General features: G+C 41.6%; 1 protein-coding gene across 9 annotated transcripts in view; it reads right to left on the bottom strand.

The window, feature by feature from the left end:
• The window catches only part of CAST (calpastatin), a 94,244-nt gene that overhangs the window by 68,671 nt on the left and 12,036 nt on the right, over nucleotides 1–13,537 (bottom strand). For all 9 annotated transcript variants that reach the window (XM_015407554.1, XM_015407560.1, XM_015407551.1 and 6 more), the window contains exon 2: nucleotides 5,884–5,943. In XM_015407554.1, the coding sequence (XP_015263040.1) occupies nucleotides 5,884–5,943 (60 nt within the window). The remainder of the gene's footprint in view (nucleotides 1–5,883; nucleotides 5,944–13,537) is intronic.

Below are 13,537 nucleotides of genomic sequence, written 5' to 3'. Positions count from 1 at the left end.
AGGCCAATGCTATGCTGGGGATTATTAGGAAGGGTATTGAAAACAGATCAGCCAATATCATAATGCCCCTATATAAATAAATGGTGCGACCTCATTTGGAATACTGTGTGCAATTCTGGTCACCACACCTTAAAAAGGATAGTATAGCTTTGGAAAAAGTGCAGAAAAGGGCAACTCAAATGATAAAAGGGTTGGAACACTTTCCCCATGAGGAAAAGGGTTGGAACACTTTCCCTATGAGGAAAGGTTAAGGCGCTTAGGGCTCTAGCTTGGAGAAACGACGATTGAGGGTGACATGATTGAGGTTTATAAGATTATGCATGGGAAAGAGCAGGTAGAGAAAGAGGTACTTTTCTCCCTTTCTCACAATACAAGAACTCGTGGGCACTCCATGAAATTGCTGAGTGGTCGGGTTAGAACGGATAAAAGGAAGTACTTCTTCACCCAAAGAGTGATTAACACTTGGAATTCACTGCCACAGGAAGTGGTGGCGGCTACAAGCATGGACGGCTTCAAAATGGAATTAGATAAGCATATGGAGCAGAGGTCCATCAATGGCTATTAGCCACAAGGTATAGATAGGGGGGGGGGTCAACAGTGGGAGGGCTTCTAATGTCCTGGCCCCACTGGTGGACCTCCTGATGGCACTAGTATTTCTGGCCACTGTGTGATACAGAGTGTTGGACTGGATGGGCCTTTGGCCTGATCCAACATTGGCATCTCTTATGTTCTTATGTTCTTATCTGAAAGTAGTCTACTAAAGAATTCAACCTGGCAGAGTTTTCTTAAAAACAAAATAGAGGCCTCCTAAATTTTCAAGGAAGGCATTTCATAATGTGGAAGGTGAACCACAGAGATATCCCAAGATCATGCAGTGGTCTATCTGCCTGCAGGAGAGCCAGCACTGAGTAGAGGAATGCACAAATTTGAACTGGGAGAGATGGTTGTTTGATTAAGTGGGTCCTAGGTCCTGAAGGGCTTTAAAGGTAAGTACTATCACTTTGAACTGAACTCAGAAACAGGGCGAAAACCAGCACTATGGTTTTAAAATAGGCATTTTATTAGCATGGGAGTTTGCAGCACTGGATAACAGCTGAGCTGTGACATTGTAACCATTAAATTTCCAAGCTGTCTTCCAAGGCAGCTTCATGTAAGAGTGTATTACAAGACTCAAGCCTAAAGGTTATTGTGGCATGGGTCAGAAAAGCCAGAGTGGTGGAGTACAAGAAGAGAACAAGTCTCTATGTTATGTAGAAAGGAGGAGGAGGAGGAGGAGGAAGAGGAAGAGATTGGATTTATACCCCACCCTTCACTCAGAGTCTCAGAGCGGCATACAAACTCCTTTCCCTTCCTCTCCCCACAACAGACACGCTGTGAGGTAGGTGGGGCTGAGAGAGCTCTGACAGAAACTGCTCTTTTCAAGAACACCTCTGACAGAGCTATGGCTTGACCAAGGTCATACAGCAGCTGCGAGTGGAGGAGCAGCTAATCAAACCCGGTTCTCCCAAACTGGCTCTTAGCTGCCATACTCACCATCTTTTCAAGTAAAAGAGCTGGCTCCAATAAAATGCCCAAACTCCTAGTGAAGTCTAATAAAGATTTACCTCATTAAGGTTAGGCCACACCATCTCATTGATAACATCCCCTACCAAGATCACCTCCATCTTATCTGGATTAAATCTGTTCTCCATCTACTTGTTCAGAGCAGACAGGCACTAGTGTAGGACACAGACAGCTGTTTTTGGAGGCTTATTTTTTAAAAAATATATAGCTGGGTGACATCAACATATTATTGACACCCCATTCCAAGATGGAGGCCCAGGTAGCAGCCACTGCCAAGTTGGCCTTTTACCACCTTTGGCTGGCACGGCAGTTGGTCCCCTTCCTTGACCGTGATGACCTGGCCACAGTGATCCATGCAACGGTCACCTCGAGACTAGACTACTGTAATGCTCTCTACATGGGGCTGCCTCTGTCGCAAATTCGGAAGCTGCAACTAGTGCAGAATGCTGCAGCTAGGCTGTTGATGGGTCTTCCTAGACAAGATCACATCCGGCCGGTGCTGAAAGCGCTGCACTGGTTGCCAATGGCGTACCGGATTCTCTTCAAAGTGCTGGTTCTTACCTTTAAAGCCCTATATGGCCAGGGACCGGCCTACCTAAGGGACCGCCTTTCCCCGCATATTCCCCCAAGGGCATCTCCTGGATATTCCAGGCCCCAAGACCATCAAACTTGCTATGACCAGGGCTAGGGCGTTCTCGGTGGCAGCTCCTATCTGGTGGAATGAGCTCCCAGAGTAGATTCGAGCCCTGCGGGACCTTGTGCAGTTCCGCAGGGCCTGTAAGACGGAGCTCTTCCCCCAGGCTTTTGAGTAGGAGCCGCCGCCACCACCATTCCATCAACGCCTTCCCACCACCGCACACCATCACCGTTGGTGCGAATATCATTGGAGGGAGCAGGACGTCCCTAGGGGACGACAGGCTTGTGGGGACGTACACTGCTGTTGTTGTTCAGATATATAACATCTTAGAACACCATCTTGGTTTATGATTTGGAGTAAGTATTAGAGCACCGAAAATCTATTTTTAAGAATTTTAATTAATTATAGTATGTTATTATTGTATTTATACTGTTTTTATTGTTGTAATCTGGCATTTATGCCTCTGTTAGCCGCCCTGAGCCTTCGGGGAGGGCAGGATACAAATCCAAATAAATAAATAAATAAATAAATACATTGGACAATTTATTTAACATATTTAACCACTTTTCTCTTCAATCAAAGCAGCTTGCATAATTATGGTTATGAAGTTTAAAACCCTTCATGATCTTCATGAGATCCACATATCTGAAGGACCACCTCTTTCCATATGTCCCTGTAAACCAACTACAGCCTTCAGGCAACCATCTGTTGGCTATCCCAACAGCTGGCATCAACTAGAGTCCGGGCCTTTTCCATCATGGCTCCTGCTCTGTGGAATGGGCTCCCTGAAGAGGTGAAGGGGGGCCTGTCCCTGGAGATCTTCAGGAGGCGCTACAAGCCTTGCTTGTTTTCCAGTGCTTTTGAGGGGGTTTGAATGGCAGGTATCTTTTAAGGGGGAAGGAGAGACTTAGGGTTTGTTATTTTATTCTGGTTTTAACTGGAAATGATTTTAACTATTATAAGCCACCTTGAACAACAAGGAAAGGCAGGGTGTAAATGTTTTAATTAAATAAATACAACCAGATAAAACCTCAATCCACAGAAATAAATAAAAATAAAGCAAGACATTACCCATCATACTAAACAACTTCCACTCATGAGCGACCACAAGCATGTTGGAAAAGCTCTGTTTTATGGAGCCTCCATAACCTTTGCAAAGTTGGAAGCTTTCTCACATCCTCGGGAAGATGGTTCCATAGGACATGAGCAGCCACAAAGAAAGCCTGAGCAGAAACAGTTCTCTCTGTCCTGATTGCTAGCAATCCCTAGTCTGATGACTGCAGCTACCTTCAGGTGGAGCCAGTCCAACAGTTATGACAATGAAACAATGTTCTTGCATAGATACTGAAAGCATCGGATACAGGAGTGAGTCCTGTAGAACCCCACAGGTTATGCCCCATGTTACTGACTCAGAATCTGCCACAACCTTCTGAACACCATCCAACAGTAAGAGTTCAAAGCACTCAAGCACCCCTGCCCTAATGCCTTCTTCAAGTGCTTCAGTAGAATTAAATTGTCCACAGTGCCCACCGCAGCTGAGAGGTCAAGACAGACTAAGAGATAGGAAATTCCTCAGTCAGTATGCAAACAGAGATCATCCATCAGAGCAATCAAAGCCATCTTTACTTCCTAACTCAGCTTGAAACCGGAATGAAAAGGGTCAAGGGAAGAAATCACCCAATATTGCTATGCCAATATTGCCTAAGTATATCTTGAAACTAGAAATACTTTATTATTGCACAGCTCCTTGAAATAGCCCAAGGATATAAAAGTCCTTGGGGAAACTAAGAAGATGGCAACATCTAGTGTGAATGCATATTGCCAATACACTGCATGAACAAGCCTACTAAACTGTAAGCTTTGAAAGCAGGAGAAGGAAGGAAGGGAGCATGCACCAAACTGGAGCAGAGACCAGAGTCTCACCTCACACCTGTAATCTGAGCTGAGAACACTATTTTCACCTTTGATCCGGAAGAGGAAGGGCTTCAGGAGCACAGAAATTGCCATGCAGACTCCTGCCAGAATATTATTAATATGACACATTCCCAATACTGTTTGATGCCTTCTGACAGAGCTACAACACCTCTAACATTTAAATGCTTTGGTAATATTTCAGAAGTAATATATCAGAAGGGTTTTTTTTTTCTTAAATGCACTAGGTTGTTTAATTGCTGGAAGACACAGCAATACAGCACTGACCCTTAACAACAATTTGTGCACGTCCAGTCTCTGAATCTTCAGGAACTCAGGTAAAGTACATCTTCCTTTATGCCAGCAGGCTGAAAAAAGGTTAGGCAATGAAAGAAGTGACCTGAAAGAGTCAGAGAGGGTGCATTACAGCAGCCCTTGTTCTTTAGGCAATACGATATGTAGTCATCTGTCTAATAAAAGACAGAAGAGCTCAACTTACAAGGAAATTGCCATTTATTCAGGAAGTTTCAAAGGCTCAGCTGAGATTCTGGTGACATGATGGCTAGCATGCTTGAAGTGTCAGATTCTTAGTCTTTTGAACTCAGAGATAATTGTTAAAACAAAGCTGTTAGCTTGGGTGTACCTCCCTTGTGCTTTCTCTCTCTCCCCATGCTGCTGAAATTTAGATTGTAAACTTTCTATCTTTTTCATTTATGAAATACTATAAAATATTAAGGAAGTATAAAAGAACGTTTTGTAATTCCTAGGCTGATATCAGTACTCTCACACATGCAGAACAGTACTATTTAGCCTACATTACACAGCATCTGAACCTGCTAGGAGACCATCTTTCATGTTTTAAGGATAAAATTAGAGGGGGGGGGGAGTGTGATCTTAATATCAGAAGAAAAGTGCAGGAGAGAAGAGCCGAACTGTCCTTTGCATCATCTTCTCACACTTAGTTGTTTGCATTGCTTTTTTCTCCCAGACCACCTCCTATACCAGAAGAGAGGTAAGTGCTTGAGATAATGGAAAGTGGGGAGGTAAGGAAGGGAAAGGGGAGGTCCTGGTAACTTCACATATGCAGCCTTTAAAATTAGACTACCACCTGGCTTTATGAATGATGAACACAGGCGACTGAACTAACATGGTTGTTGCCATTATATCTTCAAGTCTCTTTCTTTTTGTTTTCCATAGGATCATCTGTTGATATGGGTGAGGAACTTCACAGAAATTAATGCCCAGAAATGCTTTGGCTACTACTGTACAAGCTGTCATGTAGCACTTGTTAACAAAAGAATGCATAGATCTGCACCTTCATGCTTTCAAGAGGTTTACTTAATAAAATAAAAATTTACTGCTAAAATTAAAATCAGCTCTAACAATGAATTGTTCCAAATAGTGGATTCAAATGTGGATACTGATTCACAACAAAGCTTTTATAGAACCCCTTTCAAATATAAAATCAAAATAGTGCCACATCATTCATCTACTTCCCTTAATGATATCAGCAAGTGAAAACAGACATTTTCCATATTACAATTTGTTAGTGAAGATCAAAGAGCAATATTCAATAACTCCCACCTAAAATTGTAAGATTTCTTTTTTAAAAAGCAAAAGAACAGTGACTTTTTGTTGTTGTTCAGTCGCACAGTCGAGTCCGACTCCTCGCGACCCCATGGACTACATCACGCCAGGCCCTGGGACTATATGTATGCAGTGTAATGCTTTGAGTTAGAGCTGGCTATTGTAGCATATTGCTTTGTACTTACCTCTGCTGCTTCTGTAGCTTTTTTATCTCCAGATGCTCCACCTCCATGTTTATCACCATGCTGAAAGAAAAAGGCCAAACTATTAAAACAAACATATGACGTACCCAAGATATCAGCTCTGAACTACAAAAGTACACAACTAGTTTTGTACGCCCATTGAAACTATGGACTTTGAGGAAATCCATGTGCACTCCAGGCCAAACAGTGCCCTCAGGGACTGTTTCAGGTTGAGAAAGTCACCCTCTGCATATGTAAGCATAAAATTCTGAGGATAAAATGGAGGGTGGGATAAGCCTGCATACAGTCATGAGCTCATTTAGTAAACGGAGGATAAAAACATGATAGCTAGACTGAATAATTACTTTTTCTTACAAATAATTATGCTTATAAATAATTCATTTTATTAATATTACTGGGCACCATTGGGGTAAGAGCCAGATCTGCCTCTGGTCACCACACTTCTTTGCAGGGGGAAGCCTGTGTTTCTCTTTACCCAGTAAAGTCGCCTTTTGCGACCCATTTATTTCCCCACAAATAAAGTTCAGTGGGAACCACTGATAACCAAGCCTGTTGTCTCTCCACAAACCCTTGTCTACATAGTCTTTCTCTAAATTCTGCTAGTCTTCCTACAGTTTGACAAATATGACACGTTCTCAGCATTCTGTTCTACACAGATACTCTCACAAATATTTTATGCAAAAACTGAGATACTCTCTTTTATCTAGCACTGCGTTGTGCTAAGATTTAGGCAGGGTCTTTATAGTAGGACTGCTAACCTCCAGGTAAAGTCTGGAGATTTCCTGCAATCACAACTGAACTCCAGGCTACAGAGATCAATACAGAGAAAATGGGTGCTTTGGATGGCGGATTCTGTGGCATTATACCCAGCTGAGGTCCCTCACCTTCCCAAACCCCACCCTCCACTCCAGTATCTCCAGAAATAGCCCAACTCAATAATCTTAGCCTTTAGATATCACATGGATTTTCTAGCAATATATACATTGTGTGCATTTAGAAGCCTCATATTGTCTCCTACAAAAGCCATTTTTATCATCATTAATCATGAGAACAACTACAATTCCTCTAGTCAACCACAATAACTCTGACTACATTTACACTGTAAAACATACATGGCCTAAAGTAGCTAACACCTTGCAGTTCCAGAGAAAAACTGTCTCACAGAAGTTACACATTAACTACCTTTACTGTGCTATAGTGTTGAGGAGATAGTAAGTTTCCATACATTTCCGTTAACTACCTTTACTGTGCTATAGTGAGGAGATAGTAAGTTTCCATACATTTCTAATACAGACCTTTATATTCAATATATGTAATGTAGAAAGGGCCCTGAAGTCTCTATCATTTAGCACCACAAGACACATTCCAAAATCTCACATTATCTTTTTATGAAGCCAAGGTGGCACACTGGGTTGCTGTGGTGGAAGTGGTATTTAGATTAGTAACAGCTGACACAGAAAATTAACATTTTAACATTTAGCACATTAGCTCAAATTTTGGGTCCATAAAGGGCAGACAGCAGAATATGGCAAGCCCACCAAGCTGGCAGACTTCCTTCATCTCAATATAGAAACACACACAGGAAACAGAAATAGACAAACAGCATGGCAGTGACATGACAGTGCTGAAAAAGAATGGGGTTGCCCATATGCCAACATTATTCGCAAGATGTGCTTAACCAGCTACACTGGTGCCAAACACCGTACTCTAAAGAAGGAATGATTTGAGTCTTTGTGAGAGAAGTGAGGTATAAATGAGTGAATAAATACAATGATAGTATATGTATTCTCTTGAATTGTGTTTCGTGTGATTGTAGACACTACGCTGCCCATTGCCATCAAGGCTCTATTTTGTTAGTCACTCTGTATGTGTGCGTGTGCATGCACGCGTGCATCTTTTCCGTCCCCTCCTCATCATGCTGCCAAGACCAGCTCTTCTTTGCTAGTCCCTGAGGCCAAGAAAATGAGTCTACAGCCCTTTATGCATGCACGGCTTACTACAGACAATCCGAGCAGTCAAGCTTTTAAGCGTGACTTCAGATTCCATGCCTGCACTATGCACCATTCTTTTTCACTGGTGTATTTATTCTGCATCCCATAATAAATACACTGGACTCTGCATTGCCTTCTCGTGCCACCTGGTTTGAACTCCCCCCCCCCAAAGGCCTAAAAAAAAACCCCAACAACAACCAACCCCCCCCTCCCCCAAGGACAAAGATTTTTTTCCCCTCTGATTTTTTTCCGAGTTTTCCCCCAGGCCTTCAAATCTCTGCCTTCAACTCAAATCTAACTGAAATATACAATTAAGAATCCAGATACAATTTGTGTAAAATGCAGTGTGTGAATCAGCTCAGACTTCACCAGCATTTTCAATTAGAGGCTTATCCCGTCACATTGTTCTAGAACAAGCCAGTTGGAAATTCTTTCAAAATCACAGCTGGACGATGCAACTAAGATTATCTCCAACAACCTCTTCCCAGCCTTTAGACTTCCTCTTCTTCCCTTAATTGGAAATGCTCCCAAGATTTGGGAACTCCCTCCTTCTTATCAGAAAGTATACCCTGTTAAGCTCACCTACATCCCCTTAACTTTCTCTAAGCCTGTTGTTTTCATTCAAGCACCAAGCTGAATAGGCAAGGCTAGAATTTAACATGTGTTTCTCCAGGCATCTCATGCTGCCACTCTGAGCAAACAAGCATGTGTGAGCTAGTGCATCTAACAATTCTATACTTCTGTGCTCCAAATGCATGGTTCTAATTAGTCAAAACAGCATCATAAGTTACAGACATGGGGGTCCCACTGATATCACTAAGATTTCACAATATAAAAAATAGCAGCATACAATAGTAAGAATGTGCTGCATCCAGTGACAGAATTTTCTGGCTTTTTATTTTTAAAACATTTCTTTCCTCCATGCAGGTAAGGTTTCTTTAGGTGGCTAAAGAATGTAAAAGCAGCCACTTAAATCCAAAGTCCAAAAGACCTCTGGATATTGATTTCAGTATTGTATTTGAAGTTACATCTCATCAGATAATTTATTAAAATATTCATGAAAAATGTATCTAAAACAAATATGTCAACAAATAGCTATTGACAATAGTATTTTCTGATTGAACCATACTTAACAATTTGATACTTTTTCAAACTTGCAGAAGGAGCCATGTCACATTGACAAAGGTCTCGTAATTATATTGCTAGTAAAGTGATAGAAAATAGAACACATCTGAAGATGCCTACCACTAAGGGAACAGATGCATACAGCCTTCAAAAGAACACACATTTCCGTTTTCATCAGCAGTTGCAATATTATGCTCAATAAAGCATAATAAAATGCCATAAAAGTATGTTCTTTTAGAGGCCATGCCTGTCAGCGCCAACTCCTTCAGGACATGCCTTGTAAACTAGGAAATACAAGCTTTAATTTTTTAAAAAGCACTCACATTGAACAAATAAAGACAGATGCACACCAGCATCAGAGGCAGCTACTCTACTTTATACTAACCCAAAGTTACCATTTCAAGAAAAGCTGGAATCCTCTGTATCAGGAACACATTCAGAGGTCTTCTACAGGAATGCTCTACTTGACTTCTGTTAGATTTGGATCAGACCCTTAAGTCAGCACCAGTACTTGAATGCTCCAAAACAAGGGGGGGAGGGAGTCCTATGCGACACTGAATGTATTTTCCCACCACAAAACAAAGTCAGTTTCAGAACTCCTATTCAGAGACAGATAAACTTAGACAGCCTTCCCGTTCCACAAAGCCTATGGTTTTCATACATTTTTCTTATTCTCAATTAATTATGATGCCACTAATAGCATTAAAACAATTTTTTGGTGTCAGAATATGAAATACAAGTTCTATATAACTTGACAGCATCCATACAAGTACATCTTGCCGATTTGTATTTCTGTAGGTGGATAAACATTTAAAGTAGACACTCAAATTGTCACTTCCTTGAACAATCTTCCATGGCATTGAGAAATAACGAATTAATTCAGATGCCTGCCTAAACAGCTTATAGCTAACAGGAGTTTTCAAGTTCAGTTTCTTTTATGAGCCAAGACACTCTGGGTGGTGTTTATCATCTTCCCCACAAGCACAATTTGATAATACAACTCACAGCTGCTTCTTAAAATAATTCATGTTTCCATCTGAATTCCCAATGCTAATTAAGAACATTAAGCACCTTTCATCTGCATTTGTTAAATGAATCTTTCTTATAAGAGACAATGACTAAAACAGAAAAAAAAATTAATGGAATAAAAAGGTATGCATATCCTAACCAATCAGGTAAGAAGGACATCCTCAAGAAATTAATGGTCACGTATTTACAAATCAACCAACTTTTAAAGAATATATTAGACAAACAGGTCAGTTCCTAAGAATAAACGGACACACATATGATCACAGTACTCAGAAATCAGTGGCAGAACATTCTGATCTTTTCTGTTGTTGATCTAAATGCCACCAGTCTCCTGCAAAATAATTTCAAAGGGAAACTCCAAGGTGAGATGGCCAAATTGGAATTCATTAAGGCATTTAACACTACCTCTCACCCTGGCTTAAACTGATTTGGGATTTATGAGCCATAACAAGTATCAAGTATCTTAACAAAAGAGGTGTTAATTAGTTTAGCGCAAATAGTGAACAGGCTCTATACTTTTCTTGAGTAAATAATTATCATTTATATTTCAAGGTCTCCCCCCACATTCACCTACAAAAGAAAAGTGTCAGCATAGTAGGGATTCACCCATTGCATATGAAGATGTGGGCTACAATACAGTTTATACTGGAATAAACGTTTGTTAGCCTTTAAGGTAGCATGAGACTCCTGCTTATTTTAGCTACAACAGACAGACTAACCTGGTTATGTCTCTGGAATTAAAACGTTAAGTTACCCAATGCATTTGTCTCTCTGTGTGGAAAAGGCTGATACATTTTAAGAATTAACCCATCATGTTTCCAACTGGAAAATGGAAGCCCCAATCCAGAAAAAATTAAATTAAAAATAAAACGAATACATAATTTTCTTACTAAATCATGCTTTTTTACTCTGTTAACTAGGCTGCTGCCTTGATGTGTGTTTGTTAAGTGCTGTCAAGTCACTTCTGATCAGGCTTCCCAAGTACTTACCGTGATTCAGCGGGGGACACAGACGTCCTCGCAGGATCATTCCTGCGGCGACAACAGACGCGCTGCACCATGCCGTCGCCAGGAAGTGATGCTGGACGATGTTCTGGCAATGGGGCTGGAAACTCGATGGTACCATCGAGTTTTCAGTCCAATTGCCAGAGTGTCGCCCAGCGTCACTTCCTGGCGACGGCATGGTGTGTTACAGGGAGGAATGGTCCGGCCAGGGAGCATGTTTCCCCTGCCAGATCACGGTAAGTACTTGGGAACCTTACTTCCGATCCATGGCAACCCTGACTTAATGAACTTGAAAACATCCTATCAGTGCATAGCCATCTTTCAAACTAAGGGCCATGGGTGGCTTCTTGATCGAGTCAATGCATTTCATGTTGGGTCTTCCTCTTTTCCTGCCGCCTTCAACTTTTCCAAGCATTGTTGTCTTTTCCAGTGACTCTTGCCTTCTCATGATGTGACCCAAGTCTGATAGCCTCAGTTAGGATTGCCAAGTCGCGGCGGGGGATCGTGTGTCTTTGCAGAATCCATGCCGCGGGAATGGCAAGACGCTTTGCACCCGCCATCGCCAGGACATGACGCTACGTGTCGCTCTGGCAATAGGGCTCCAAACAGCCCCGTGGCCAGAGTGACACATAGCGTCATGTCCTGCAACGGCGGTGCAACGCGTCTCACCGTCCCCGCTGCACAGATTCTGCAAAGACATGCGGATCCCCCGCCATGATTTGGCGAGATTTGGGAGCCCTAGCCTCAGTTGAGTCATTTTAACTTCTAGGGAGAATTTGGACTTGATTTGATCTAGAAGCCACTTATTTGTCTTTTTGGCAATCCATGGAATCTGTAAACCTCCTCCAACACCGTATTTCAACACCTTGATACTTCAATCCATTTCTAGCTGAGCACAGCTAGTTGTAAGAAACACCTTGAACCCTCAGATGCATCTGTATCCTAAGACACAGATACTATTATTTTATTTTGTGTAAAACATTTATTAGCTGCCTTTCTTCCAGCTTCAGTTTAGGACCGGTAGCTGCCTTAAATAAAACTGCCTTCTACTGCCTCTTAAAGGTTGAAAGCCGGGGCCCAGGCACACTTCCCTGGGGAAGTGGTCCCATAGTTGTAGAGCTGCCACTGAAAAGGTCTTCTCTCACGTATCCACCAAATGAGCTTCTCTGGTTGATGGGACATTCTGAAGGGCCTCTCCCAGTGATGTTAAATTCCCGAGCAAGAATGTACAGGAGAAAACAGTCCTTCAGATACCCTGGTCCCAAGGCATGTACGGCTTGAACTGGGCTCAGAAACAGATTGGTAGCCAGTGTAATTGCTGCAGCATGTTCCCGATAGCTGGCCCCAACCAGCAGTCCAGCCGCAGCATTCAGCACTTGTTGCAGCTTCTGAACAATCTTCTAGGGTAGCCCCTAGTAGAGCACATCACAATAGTCCAGTCTAGTTGCTACTAAAGCATGAATTACTGTGGCTAGATCTAACTGAACCACAAATAGATGCAGCTGACACACCAGTCAAAGCTGGGCAACAGTGCTCCGAACCACTGCAGTGAAAAAGGCCCAGACAAATTAAGCATTTACATGAGCTGTGTGCATAAGTCCACTTTCACATGCAGACCTCCCTTGCTGGGTCAAGTTGTATGATTTCACCCCTGGTCTCTCTGTACCATTGAACAAACATTTCCTGACGTTTGTAAAATCAAGAAAATAGCACAGATGGTTCGTTTAAAAGATGTAATTGCAGGTTTACGTACAGTGATCTTGTGTGACAGGAACTGCCCAACTTCAAAGAATTTTGTGATTTTTTTAAAGACATGTTCCAATATGCTAGAAATATTTGTAAGTAGCATTTCTGACACTAACAAATTTTGTAATAGTTTTATTTTAAACACCTGCCCAAAATGAGAAATCTCATGTTAATATCTGAAGGAACTTAAATTAATAAGAGAAAAGAGATAATATGCAGGGCTTTAAAAAAACAACAACTATGAAACTTAACAAAAATACAACCAGAAATTAGTGACAGTTTTGCCACTGAATTCAACCATGTGGATTCAATCATCATGCTAAGGTACCTTTCAAAAGTTTTATCATGATGTTTCATTCTGAAACAATAGGAATATCCTAGCATGTTTAAGGGCCTATGCTATCTTCTCAAAACATTAAGCAGACTTGACAAATTTAAAGATGAGAAAACTATATTCCAGAGGTTCCAAGACTGCCTTGGTTTACCATATACACCCCAGGACAAAAAAAAATGGTTATCTAAAGAATCAACTTCTATCTGCATGAATCAAAAACTAGACCACAACTTTTTCTCTACTTTTTGATGTTCACTTTCTTTTCTCCTGTCCCAAATTCTTCAGTTGAGTACTCCATCGGAAGCTTGTAAGAACGGGCTAGATATCGCATACCAGCATACCAGAACAGGGTGAAGTTTCCTGTTTTATTGGGAGATGCATGTCTGGCATAACCTGTCCCGAGGTGC

This window comes from Gekko japonicus, unplaced genomic scaffold, assembly GCF_001447785.1.
Source record: "Gekko japonicus isolate JY-2015 unplaced genomic scaffold, Gekko_japonicus_V1.1 scaffold1144, whole genome shotgun sequence".
NCBI lineage: Eukaryota > Metazoa > Chordata > Lepidosauria > Squamata > Gekkonidae > Gekko > Gekko japonicus.
Note: the sequence above shows the minus strand (reverse complement) of the source record. Positions and strands in the feature narration are given on the sequence as shown.